Source organism: Ranitomeya variabilis, chromosome 3 (assembly GCF_051348905.1).
Source record: "Ranitomeya variabilis isolate aRanVar5 chromosome 3, aRanVar5.hap1, whole genome shotgun sequence".
Lineage (NCBI taxonomy): Eukaryota > Metazoa > Chordata > Amphibia > Anura > Dendrobatidae > Ranitomeya > Ranitomeya variabilis.
In genome coordinates this window covers 266,629,119-266,643,302 of record NC_135234.1, presented here as the reverse complement: position 1 = coordinate 266,643,302, position 14,184 = coordinate 266,629,119, and the positions used below count along the sequence as shown (strand labels likewise).

The window sequence follows — 14,184 nt, the reverse complement described above, 5'->3', positions numbered from 1 at the left end:
CTTTTTGCCAATATCAATAATGCAAAAGAGAAAGATCACTTTGCTTTAACTTTTTCTTCTACTCTGATCCATTTTTGTCTTCGGGTGAAGATGCCTATACAAAAAAATGTGTATAGTTTTCATCTTGAAAGGCAGCGATTCAAGTCAAAGGGAAGATGCCTTCTAGAGGTATTGTTCCTATATGCACTGCCTTTAGGCTGGAAATAAATGTTTTTTTGTTTTTTGTTTTTTTTTATGGCATGCATTAAAACATGCTACTGATATAAAAACGTAAATAACCACAAGAAAGAATCCAGTATACTGTGCCAAGTAAAAGGTACAATTTTTATTACAATAAGCTAAACAAAGTTTAGACATACAGTGCCTAAAAGTAGTATTCAACCCCCTGCAGATTTAGCAGGTTTAATAAGATGCAAATAAGTTAGAGCCTTCAAACTTCAAACAAGAGCAGGATTTATTAGCAGATGCATAAATCTTACAAACCAAAAAGTTTTGTTGCTCAGTTAAATTTTTATAAATTTTAAGCATAAAATTATTATTCACCCCCTAGGTTTAATATTTTGTGGAATAACCTTTGTTTGCAATTACAGCTAATAATCGTCTTTAATAAGACCTGATCAGGCCGGCACAGGTCTCTGGAGTTACCTTGGCCCACTCCTCCATGCAGATCTTCTCCAAGTTATCTAGGTTCTTTGGGTGTCTCATGTGGACTTTAATCTTGAGCTCCTTCCACAAGTTTTCAATTGGGTTAAGGTCAGGAGACTGACTATGCCACTGCAACACCTTGATTTTTTGCCTCTTGAACCAGGCCTTGGTTTTCTTGGCTGTGTGCTTTGGGTCGTTGTCTTGTTGGAAGATGAAATGACGACCCATCTTAAGATCCTTGATGGAGGAGCGGAGGTTCTTGGCCAAAATCTCCAGGTAGGCCGTGCTATCCATCTTCCCATGGATGCGGACCAGATGGCCAGGCCCCTTGGCTGAGAAACAGCCCCACAGAATGATGCTGCCAACACCATGCTTGACTGTAGGGATGGTATTCTTGGGGTCGTATGCAGTGCCATCCAGTCTCCAAACGTCACGTGTGTGGTTGGCACCAAAGATCTCGATCTTGGTTTCATCAGACCAGAGAACCTTGAACCAGTCAGTCTCAGAGTCCTCCAAGTGATCATGAGCAAACTGTAGACGAGCCTTGACGTGACGCTTTGAAAGTAAAGGTACCTTACGGGCTCGTCTGGAACGGAGACCATTGCGGTGGAGTACGTTACTTATGGTATTGACTGAAACCAATGTCCCCACTGCCATGAGATCTTCCCGGAGCTCCTTCCTTGTTGTCCTTGGGTTAGCCTTGACTCTTCGGACAAGCCTGGCCTCGGCCCGGGAGGAAACTTTCAAAGGCTGTCCAGGCCGTGGAAGGCTAACAGTAGTTCCATAAGCCTTCCACTTCCGGATGATGCTCCCAACAGTGGAGACAGGTAGGCCCAACTCCTTGGAAAGGGTTTTGTACCCCTTGCCAGCCTTGTGACCCTCCACGATCTTGTCTCTGATGGCCTTGGAATGCTCCTTTGTCTTTCCCATGTTGACCATGTATGAGTGCTGTTCACAAGTTTGGGGAGGGTCTTAAATAGTCAGAAAAGGCTGGAAAAAGAGATAATTAATCCAAACATGTGAAGCTCATTGTTCTTTGTGCCTGAACTACTTCTTAATACTTTAGGGGAACCAAACAGAATTCTGGTGGGTTGAGGAGTTGAATAATAAATGACCCTCTGAAAAGACTTTTCACAATTTAAATAAATAAATAAACAAAGAAATAACATTCTTTTTTGCTGCAGTGCATTTCACACTTCCAGGCTGATCTACAGTCCAAATGTCACAATGCCAAGTTAATTCCAAATGTGTAAACCTGCTAAATCTGCAGGGGGTTGAATACTACTTGAGGCACTGTATATAATACATAATAAATCAAAAAATCAATGTCAGAATTCCGGTCACTACTTTAACCTATATTAGGGAAATATTCCAACACCAACCTGACCAAGAAACCCCATATATGTAGTGCATGGTATCTTCATATCACATGGTCCCATAGACTATACTATATCAGCTGTAAACTACGTGCTCACGAGACCAAATTGACATCTGTTAGCCGATAGCACTTACATTTAGGGTGGTCCGTTGTGTGGTTGTCCCAAGCGCCCCAACGCGCTTTTCGTCCCTTCATCAGGGTTCGCTATTTTACATATTCTTTAGCATTGCCGTTTGCCATGTTCATTTAAAGATGACCTGTCGCCATTTTTCCCATTGCTGTCCTATTTATTAGTTTGTTGAATTTAGAGTTAAAAAAAGGGGGGGGGGGTTCTAAAAATATGGTCTTTTTTACGTAATACACCTCATACCAGGGACAGACATACTATTGATGCCAGCTGTGCAACTGTACAGGGGCCAGAAGGGCATAAGGTCTCACTTCCTCCTCCAAAGTAGGTGGAATTTTGCATCATGATGACCTATCAGACTGTAAAGGACCCATATACTGCTCTTGCACATGGACTGTCTGTGTCTGCCCTTTCCCAGTATGATGATTTTTGTGATCCTTTACCCAAAAGGACGTTGCCTACAATATTCTGTAGGAGGGTGTTTTTACGTTGCTCTGTGCAATAGGTTTTGTCCTTTTTTGTTATCTTATTTTGTCTAGAGAAAATCGTCCTCCTTAGAGTATAGCTCTTAAATTCTGAAATTTTGCATAAGTAAATGTGTTCTGTATGTACAGTGGCATGTACACTCCTGGTCAAAATTACTTTAAGTCAAGGTCAAGCTGAGGATGAAATGATCTATAACTGGCCTAAAGCTATAGATTATACATTTCCTATGTATTTTAAGCAAGAAATATTTGTTGTTTTTTGTTTGTTTTTTTAATTAAAAAAAATTGCAAAAAGGAAAAAGGGTTGATGCAAAAGTTTGGGCACCCTTGAAGATCTTTCTGATAACTTTGACCAAGGTTTCAGATATTAACTCCTTTCTGCCATCTGACCTACTATCCCGTCCATGTGGGCTGGGCCCATCTGACCACGGACGGGATAATACGTCATCGTTGCACACGGGTGGTGTGCGGCTGGATATCAGCTGATGCTCACAGCTGACACCAGGCACGAAGTGCCAGGAGCGGTCACGGATCGCTCTCGGCACTTTAACCTCCAGAACACTGCGATCAAACAAGATCGCAGTGTTCCTCTGCCGGTAGAGGCATAGAGAAGCGTTGTCCTGAGGTTATCCTTTCAGACCCCCGGCTCCAAGATGGCCGAGGGGTCCTGCAGGGAGGTGGCTTCTCGGTGCCTTCTGACTGCAGGCATCGGCAAGCCTCCTTCACTGCCTGTTAGATAGCTGATCTGATACAGTGCAAAGTGTCAGATCAGTGATCTGACTTCATATAGTGATGTCCCATCCTGGGACAATGTAAAAAAGTTTTTAAAAAAATATTAGCATGTGTAAAAATATTTTTTTTTTTTTTAATTCCTAAAAGAAAAAAAAGGAAACATTTTTCCATTAAATACATTTCTTTATGTAAATAAAAAAAATAAATAAAAATATTCATATTTAGTATCGCCGCTTCCGTAACGACCCGACCTATAAAACTGTCCCACTAACCCCTTTAGTGAACCCCATAAAAAAGGCAAAAGAACATTGCTTTATCATACCACCTACAAAAACTGGAATAACACGTAATCAAAAAGACGGATATAAATAAATATGGTGCCGCTGATAACGTCATCTTGTCCCGCGAAAAACGAGCCGCCATACAGCATCATCAGCTAAATAATAAGTTATAGCTCTAAGAATAAAGCGATGCAAAAACAATTATTTTTTATATAAAATTGTTTTTATTGTATAAAAGCGCCAAAACATAAAAAAATATAAATGAGGTATTGCTGAAATCGTACTGACCCGAAGAGTAAAACTGCTTTATCAATGTTACCACATGCGGAGCGGTGTAAATGGAGCTGTGAAATTCATGAATTGCTGGTTTTTGTGCATTCTGCCTCCCAAAAATCGGAATAAAAGCAATCAAAAAATGTCATGTGCCCGAAAATGGTACCAATAATGTCAAGACCTCACATGACTCTGTGGGCCAAAATATGGAAAAATTGTAGCTCTCAAAATGTGGTGATGCAAAAACTATTTTTTGCAATAAAAAGCGTCTTTTAGCATGTGACAGCTGCCAAACATACCCCGCAATAAATAGTAAATCAAACCCCCCTTTAACACCCCCTTAGTTAGGGAAAAGTAATAAAATAAAATTAAAATGTATTTCCATTTTCCCATTAGGGTTAGGGCTAAAGTTCCGAGCCCCGACGTGCACCCAAACAGTGATTTACCCCCACATATAGGGTATCTGCGTACTCAGGACAAATTGGTTAACTTTTGGGGTTCAGTTTCTCCTGTTACCCTTGTGAAAATAAAAAATCAGGGGCGAAAAAATCATTTTTATTTTTACGACTGTATGTTATAAACTTCTGTGAAGCACTTGGGGGTTCAAAGAGCTCACCACACATCTAGATAAGTTCCTTAGGGGGTTTCCAAAATGGTGTCACTTGTGGGGGGGGGGGGTCCACTGTTTAGGGACATCAGGGGCTCTCCAAATGAGTCATGGCGTCCAATCTCAATTCCAGCCAATTTTGCATTGCAAAGTCAAACGGCGCTCCTTCCCTTCCGAACTCTGCCATGCCCCAAACAGTGGTTTACCTGCATATATGGGATATCTGCGACTCAGGACAAATTGTACAACAACTTTTGGGGTCCAATTTCTCCTGTTACCCTTGGTAAAATAAAAAAAAAATTGGATCTGAAGTACATTTTTTTTTTTTTTTGTGAAAAAAGTTAAAAGTTCACTTTTTTTTAAACATTCCAAAAATTCCTGTGAAGCACTTGAAGGATTAATAAACTTCTTGAATGTGTTTTTGAGCACCTTCAGGAGTACAGTTTTTAGAATGGTGTCACTTTTGGATATTTTCTATCATTATAGACCCCTCAAAGTGACTTCAAATGTGATGCGTTTCCCCCCCCCCCCTAAAAAAAAAAATGGTGTTGTAAAAATAAGAAATCGCTGGTCGAATATAACTTCCTAACAAAAAAAAAAAAATTGCCGAAATTGTGCTGTTTTTCACACACAAACGCAAGTCTTATCAAAGAAATATTGCCACTAACATGAAATACAGTATGTCACGAGAAAACCATGTCAGAATCACCATAATCCATGGATGCGTTCCAGAGTTATTACCTCATAAAGGGACAGTGGTCAGAATTGTAAGGCTATGTGCACACGATGCAGATTTTGCTGCGGATCCGCAGCAGTTTCCCATGAGTTTACAGTACAATGTAAACCTATGGAAAACCGAAAACGCTGTGCCCATGCTGCGGAAAAAACTGCGCGGAAACGCAGCGGTTTACATTCCGCAGCATGTCAATTCTTTGTGCAGAATCCGCAGCTGTTTTACACCTGCTCCATAATAGAAAACCGGAGGTGTAAAACCACAGTGGAATCCGCACAAAAACCGCGGTAAATCCGCAGGAGAAACACAGTGTGTTTGCCCTGCAGATTTATCAAATCCGCTGCGGAAAAATCCGCAGAGGACCATGCTACGTGTGCACATACCCTTAAAAATGGCCCAGTCATTAACATCCAAACTACCCTCTGGGGTAAAGGATTAATTAGCCAGTTGGGGTTATGGCTTCTTCACCATCATTGTTAGGAAAGGCCAGGTGATGCAAATTTCTCAGCTTTATGAAAACCCAGCCTCCTCTATGTGCCAAAAAAAAACAACCATGGGTTCTTCTAGGCAGCTGTCTAGGACTCTGAAAATTATAGAGGCCCATGAAGCAGGAGAAGGCTATAAGATAGCACAGCTTTTTCAAGTTGCCCTTGCCTCTGTTCGAAATGTAATCTATAAGAGGCATCGTGATTACTCGCTAATCCAGCCCCCTGCACAGTAGCTCCGCCCCACATCACCACACACAATCCCCCCCACCACATCACCACACATACTACTGCCCCCCACACCACATCACACATAATCCCGCCCCCCACCACATCACCACACATAATCCCGCCCCCCACCACATCACCACACACAATCCCGCCCCCCCACCACATTACCACAGATAATCCCACCCCCCACCACATCACCACACAATCCCGCCCCCCACCACATCACCACACATAATCCCGCCCCTCTACCACATCACCACACATAATCCCGCCCCCCACCACATTACCACGCCTAATCCCGCTTCCACCACATTACCACACGAGGCTCCGTCCCCACACATTACCACACGAGGCTCCGCCCCCACACATTACCACACGAGGCTCCGTCCCCACACATTACCACACGAGGCTCCCTCCCCACACATTACCACACGAGGCTCCCTCCCCACACATTACCACACGAGGCTCCCTCCCCACACATTACCACACGAGGCTCCCTCCCCACACATTAAAACAACGAGGCTCCCTCCCCACACATTACCACACGAGGCTCCCTCCCCACACATTACCACACGAGGCTCCCTCCCCACACATTACCACACGAGGCTCCCTCCCCACACATTACCCAGCAGCGTTAATTAGATAGCAATGAGCGTGCCGAGCGTTAGCTGGCTGGAAACAGCTAGTTAAGAAATAGCAGTTAACAGGAACAGAGGAAGTCAAGATAAGGTCTGGAAGAACAACATTTGAGTGAGAGCTGCTAGGATTGCTAGAGAGGCAAATCAGAACCCCCACTTGACTGAAAAAGACCTTCAGAAACTTTAGCAGACACTGGAGTTGTGGTACATTGTTCTACTGATCATAGACACCTGCACAAATATGGCCTTCAAGGAAGAGTCATCAATAGAAAAGCTCTCATGTTCTCACCGGAATACTCATTTTTGCAAGTATGCAAAAGAACATCTAAATAAGCCTGGTGCATTCTGGAAATAAGTCCTGTGGACCAATGAGGATAAAATAGAACTCTTTGGCCACAATAATCAAAAGTATGTGTGCAGAAAAAAAATGGTCATAGAATTTCAGGAAAAGAACATCTCACCAAACGTTAGGCATGGGGGGGGGGGGTGCATCAATCATGCTTTAAAATTGTGTTGCAGCCAAAGGCATAGGGAGCGTTTCACGGGTAGAGGGAAGAATGAAACTTGAATAAATTCTCGATGCAAACAATGCTGCCTCAGTCCAGAGCCTCTCACCAAATCAGTTGTCATGCTTCGCACTGACGAGGGCCAACAGCCCGAAACACCGTGTCTGCGAATTGAGATACTGATTTAGCTCTTATCCAAAGTCATATTGCACGACTCGTTAAAGGGTTGATGGTGACGTGTAGGATCGCTACTTCCAACAGGTGGCGCTATACAGTTCAAGTACTCTATTTCTCTGAAGAGGCAATTTGCATGATGCAAACATAACACCATCTATATAAAAGCTGAAATTGAAGGATGGCTTCTACAAATGGATAATGATCCTAAACACACATCAAAATCCACAATAGACTACCTCAAAAAGGCGCAAGCTGAAGATTTTACAGTCATTTTACAATGATACAGTCCCCTGATCTGAATATTATTGAAAATCTGTGGCTCGACCTCAAAATATCAGTGCATGCAAGACGACCCGGGAATATCACAGAACTGGAAGAATTCTCCAAGGAAAAATGGATGAAAATCCCTCAGACAAGAATTAAGAGTCTTGTCTGGCTACAAAAAGCGTTTGCAAGCTGTGATACTTTCAAAAGGGGATGTTACTAGATACTTAAAAGGCAGGGTGCCCAAACTTTTGCATCAGCCCACTTTCCTTTTTCAGTTTTTAAAAGGTAAAGGATGACCTATTATGCACAAAGGAAATGGCATCTTTAACTTTAGGCCTTTTAGAGATCATTTGATCTTCAACTTGCTTAACTGTTCACAATAACAGTAATTTTCAACAGGGGTGCCCAAACTTTTACATGCCACTGTAACTGGTTTCAGAACAATTTTACAGTTCCCAGTGTAGGAAAAATTATCTTTATTGGTTGGTTAATTGCAGATATTTGCACATGCTCTAAGATTTGTGTTTTGAATTTATATGTGATGTTTGTCATCAGGATGAATCAGAATGCACTTCAGAAGAGGAAGATGGGCTTTCTCAAGATGAAATCCAGACCTTTATGGCAAACAACCAGTTATTTTACAGCAAGCGTCAGCAGTTCAGGCAGTATCTGAAGGAAAAATTTAAGAAATACTGTCTTCTACATGATCACAAGAATGCTTTATGCAGTAGCTTGTTGGCAACAGCAGGAGCATTTTAACATAATAAAATTAACCACTGCTGTCTTTGGTTATATCAGTTAAAACTTGCTTTGTCTGTGTTTTTGATTATATTTTTTTTAATAATTTGATCTGCAAGTTAATTTTTGCCAGATTGTTTTTCCCTTTATTTTTTTTTTCTGTTTAAGTTTATAAGTCAGAAGTACATTTTGACTTTTGGAACTTGTAATTTCTTAAGTCTCTTCACAAGCTTAACTCTGTCACTGGTGTTTCTTGGTTTATATTAAAGATTTCTGGTTTATTTCTAAGTTTTCCTTAATACCTCATGCTTTCAAAGTTTAGCATAAAATTATTGTAATAGTAAGTTTTATTCCAAACCGCAATGAGCAGAGTATACCGTTTAATAAAGCAGACATCCAGTTGCTGAATGTTTTGGATGTGATAATGTTTAAGTGCAATGTGCAGACCCGAAAAATAAAGAATATTTATTAATATGCAAAGCAAAGTGTTAATTTTTATATTTCTGTTTGTCCTAGCTTAATTTTCACTACACCTCTACAAGAACTCATTTATGAGACTATCTTCACCCACACTAAGAACAGGAAACTGTATAAGTCTAACTGTATAACTGTCTTTCAGACATCAGTATGTCCGGTACGTGTGCTGACAGTTTTCATACGTATCGGAGAGCTTAAACAAGTAGACCCATTGAAGTGAATGGGTTTGTGCACGTCAGTGTGTTTCCAAGGACTGTGTGTCCATGGGCAAAATACATTAACATGTCCGGTTTTTTACCAGCAGCGCTGAGAGCAAAACGTCTTTCACACAGAGATGTCATCTGTGTGACACGTCGCGGCGCATGAGAAGCAGTGGTACAGTTAGCACTGTTCCCCAACGCCAGGTGCTGAACACCGCTCGCATCATTCTCCCCTGCTCTGGAGAATGATGTTACATTCAACTGATAACAGTGGGAGCAGGCAGCAGCTGATGGGACTATTACCCCCATCATCCAACACCTGCTGCAACTAATAGTGAGAGCATGCACCAGCTGATAAAAGTAAGTATTCATCAGCTGACTCCTGCACAATAAAACGGCATGGGCAACCCTCAGCTGTCAGTGTCAGCACTGTTGGTTATCAATAATAGAGGGGTCCCCACGCTGGTTTTTTTATTTAAATAATTTAAAAAGGCGTGGGGTCCCCCCCATTTTTGACAGCCAGCCTTGCTAAAGCTGACAGCTGGGGTTCTGGTATTCTCAGGCATTTAAGGGGCCATGGATATTGAACCCGCCCCCAGCCTAAAAAATGGCATCTGCCCAGAAAAGGCGCATCTATTAGGCTAGGTTCACATTGCGTTAGTGGGTGATCGCTAACGGACAGCGTTGCACGGCGAAAATGACAGGTGCCTCTTACAAAATTAGAATATCAAAAAGTTAATTTATTTCAGTTCTTCAATACAAATAGTAAAACTCATATATATATATATATATATATATATATATATATATATATATATATATATATATATATAATGAGGCATCGTGATTACTCGCTAATCCCGACCCCTGCACAGTAGCTCCACCCCCCACCACATCACCACACACAATCCCGCCCCCACCACATTACCACACACAATCCTGCCCCCCACGACATTACCACACACAATCCTGCCCCCCACATCACCACACAATCCCGCCCCCCCACCCCATTACCACACAATCCCGCCCCCCCACCCCATTACCACACAATCCCGCCCCCCCACCCCATTACCACACAATCCCGCCCCCCCACCCCATTACCACACAATCCCGCCCCCCCACCCCATTACCACACAATCCCGCCCCCCCACCCCATTACCACACAATCCCGCCCCCCCACCCCATTACCACACAATCCCGCCCCCCCACCCCATTACCACACAATCCCGCCCCCCACCACATTACCACACATAATCCCACCACATTACCACACATAATCCCACCCCCCACCACATTACTACACATAATCCCGCCCCCCACCACATTACCACACATAATCCCACCACATCACCACACATAATCCTGCCCCCCACCACATCACCACACAATCCCGCCCCCCACCACATCACATATAATCCCACCACATCACCACACATAATCCCACCACATTACCACACAATCTTGCCCCCAACACATCACCACTCATAATTCCGCCCCCCCACATTACCTCACAGAATCCGGCCCCAAACACATCACCACACATAATCCCGCCCCCCACCACATCACCAGATAATCCCGCCCCCACCACATCACCACACATAATCCTGCCCCCTACCACACACAATCCCGCCCCCCACCACATCACCACACACAATCCCGCCACCACATCACCACACATAATCCCGCCCCTCCACCACAGATAATCTCACCCCCCACCACATCACACAATCCCGCCCCCACCACACACAATCCCGCCCCCACATCACCACACATAATCCCGCCCCCTACAACACACAATCCCGCCCCATCACCACACACAATCCCGCCCCATCACCACACAATCCCACCCCATCACCACGCACAACCCCGCCCCCCACCACATCACCACACATAATCCCGCCCCCCCCACATCACCACACATAATTCCACCACATCACCACACAATCCCACATCACACATGATCGGCCCCCCACCACAGATAATCTCACCCCCCACCACATTACCACACACAATCCCGCCCCCCCACCACATCACCACACAATCCCGCCCCCTACAACACATAATCCCGCCCCATCACCACACAATCCCGCCCCATCACCACACACAATCCCACCCCATCACCACGCACAACCCCGCCCCCCACCACATCACCACACATAATCCCGCCCCCCCACATCACCACACATAATTCCGCCACATCACCACACATAATCCCACATCACACATAATCCCGCCCCCTCACCACACATGATCGGCCCCCCCACCACAGATAATCTCACCCCCCACCACATTACCACACACAATCCCGCCCCCCACCACATCACCACACATAATCCCGCCCCCGCCACATCACCACACACAATCCCGCCCCCTCACCACACATGATCGGCCCCCCCACCACAGATAATCCCACCCCCCACCACATCACCACACATAATCCCGTCCCCCCACATTACTACAGATAATCCCACCCCCCACCACATTACCACACATAATCCCGCCCCCCACATTACCACACATAATCCCGCCCCCCACATTACCACACGAGGCTCCGTCCCCACACATTACCACACGAGGCTCCGTCCCCGCACATTACCACAAGAGGCTCCGTCCCCGCACATTACCACATGAAGCTCCGTCCCCGCACATTACCACATGAGGCTCCGTCCCCGCACATTACCACAAGAGGCTCCTGAGCGTGCCGAGCGTTAGCTGGCTGGAAACAGCTAGTAGACTATATAGAGTCATTTCAAATGTTTTTTTCTGTCAGTGTTTATGAATATGGCTTACAGCCAATGAAAACCCAAAAGTCATTATCTCAGTAAATTAGAATACTTTATAACATAAGCTTGAAAAATGATTTTAGAATCCGAAATGTTTGCCTACTGAAATGTATGTTCAGTAAATGCACTCAATTCTTGGTTGGGTCTGCTTTTGCATCCATGCGGCGTGGCATGGAGGCAATAAGCCTGTAGCACTGCTGAGGTGTTATGGAATCCCATGTTGCTTTGATAGCAGCCTTCAGGTTATCTGCATTGTTGGGTCTAGTGTCTCTCATCTCCCTCTAGACAATACCCCATAGATTATGGGATTAAGGTCAGGCGAGCTTGCTGGCCAATCAAGCACAGTGATACTGTTGTTTTTAAACCAGGAATTGGTATTTTTGGCAGTGTGAACAGGTGCCAAGTACTGCTGGAGAATGAAATTTAAATCTCCACAAAGCTTGTCGGCAGAGGGAAGCATTAAGTGCTCTAAAATTTCCTGGTAGACGGCTGCGCTGACTTTGGTCTTGATAAAAATACAGTGAGCCTACACCAGCAGAGGACATGGCTCCCCAAACCATCACTGATTGTGGAAACTTTACACTAGACCTAAAGCAGCTTGGATTGTGTTCCTCTCCTCTCTGGAGTTCCTCTCTTCCTCCAGACTCTGGGACCTTGATTTTCAAATGAAACACAAAATTTACTTAAATCTTAAAACAACACCTTGGACCACTGAGCAATAGTGATGAGCGAGCAAGCAGCGGTACAGTTAGTGCTGTTCCCCGACGTCAGGTGCTGAACACCGCTCGCATCATTCTCCCCTGCTCTGCCAGTAAGCAGGGGAGAATGATGTTATATTCAACTGATAAGTGGGAGCATGCACCAGCTGATAGGAGTAAGTATTCATCAGCTGACTTTCCTGGTAGACAGCTGCGCTGACTTTGGTCTTGATAAAAATACAGTGGACCTACACCAGCAGAGGACATGGTTCCCCAAACCATCACTGATTGTGGAAACTTTACACTAGACCTAAAGCAGCTTGGATTGTGTGCCTCTCCACTCTTCCTCCAGACTCTGGGACCTTGATTTTCAAATGAAACACAAAATTTACTTAAATCTGAAAACACCTTGGACCACTGAGCAATAGTGATGAGTGAGCAATAAAATGCTCGGGTGTTCGTTGCTCAGGTGGAGCAAATTGGAATACTTGGGTACTCGACCCGAGCAACGAGCCCAATGCAAGTCTATGGGAAACCCGAGTTTTACCGTGCTCCCCCCAGGGGTCGTTTTAAGGTCTAAAAACGTCAGAAAATGATGGAAACACTACTCAAATGACACAGGAACATCATGGGGATCGCCCCTGGAAGCATTTCTGACTCCTAGGTTACAGCTGTAAGCAATGTTGTCAGAGTTTCACGCCATTTTTACAGGTGCACCAAAGAACGTAACCAAAATTGATTTTGCTGGGAAATATGTTAAGGTACATCCTTTCCAGGCTAATGACTTGTATATAAGGCAAAATAATTTACCCCAGACCAAAATGTTCCTCCCCCACTTGGGCTATGTTCACACGTTTTTCAACTTTAACATTGCTTTCAACCAAAACAAATGCATTTACTGGGAAATGTCATTGTAACATTTAACAACCCTAGCTGGCCATGTGGTGTGTGACACATAAGGAGACGCATCTTGTTTCATTTATGAAGGATGGACTCTTAAAGTCACAAAGCCTATTTTTAGAGGGGCATCAGGCAGCATTAATATTTTTAAAGGGCCATTATTAAACAGTGGGTCTCCTATGCAGTGAGTGGCTGGGCTGCCAAAAATTACAACGTACCCCAATACCCCTTTCACGAGAGGTACAGAAGGGTTTTCAGAAAAAATGTTGCATTGAATGCAAGGCCTGCCCTGCTATCAAGTCATATGCACCCCAATAAGCCTTTGAGCCCAGGTACTGGACGGCTACAGGAAAACCCACTTCAGTCTTCAGTTAGTCCTGCCATACTGTTTTCTTATGCATTGAATGCAAGTTTCGCCTTGACCAAAATTTGCACGCACCCCAATCCCCCCTTGGAAGAAGCATGGAGGAGGGCTTCATAAAAAAAAAAAAATGTCCCATTTCAAAGGAGCGGGTCTCCTTGACTCGTAATGCCCATACCACTAAGTGTATGGGCTGACAAACATTTTCCCATGGGGGTACATTTTTTATTTTTTAAACAATTTTTTTATGGGGATCATAGACACCCTTGCCAAAAAATTTACTGGCTGTAGCAGCATAGAACATGTTCACCCTGGTGTTCTAGTGGCGGTGGATGACGAGACATGGAGGAAGGCCTCAATAAAAAAAAGTCACAATTAAAGGAGCTGGTCTCCTAGACTTGAAATGCCCATACACTAAGTATGGGCTGACAAACATTTCCCCATGGGGGTACATTTAAAAAA

The 14,184-nt window shown here is 44.1% G+C and overlaps 1 protein-coding gene across 2 annotated transcripts in view; it reads left to right on the top strand.

Moving 5' to 3' along the window:
• Window positions 1-8,777, top strand: part of GGNBP2 (gametogenetin binding protein 2) — a 116,187-nt gene extending 107,410 nt beyond the window's left edge. For both annotated transcript variants that reach the window (XM_077295449.1, XM_077295450.1), the window contains exon 13: window positions 8,121-8,777. In XM_077295449.1, the coding sequence (XP_077151564.1) occupies window positions 8,121-8,324 (204 nt within the window). In that variant the 3' untranslated portion in view covers window positions 8,325-8,777. The remainder of the gene's footprint in view (window positions 1-8,120) is intronic.
• The last annotated feature ends 5,407 nt before the right edge of the window (window positions 8,778-14,184 follow it).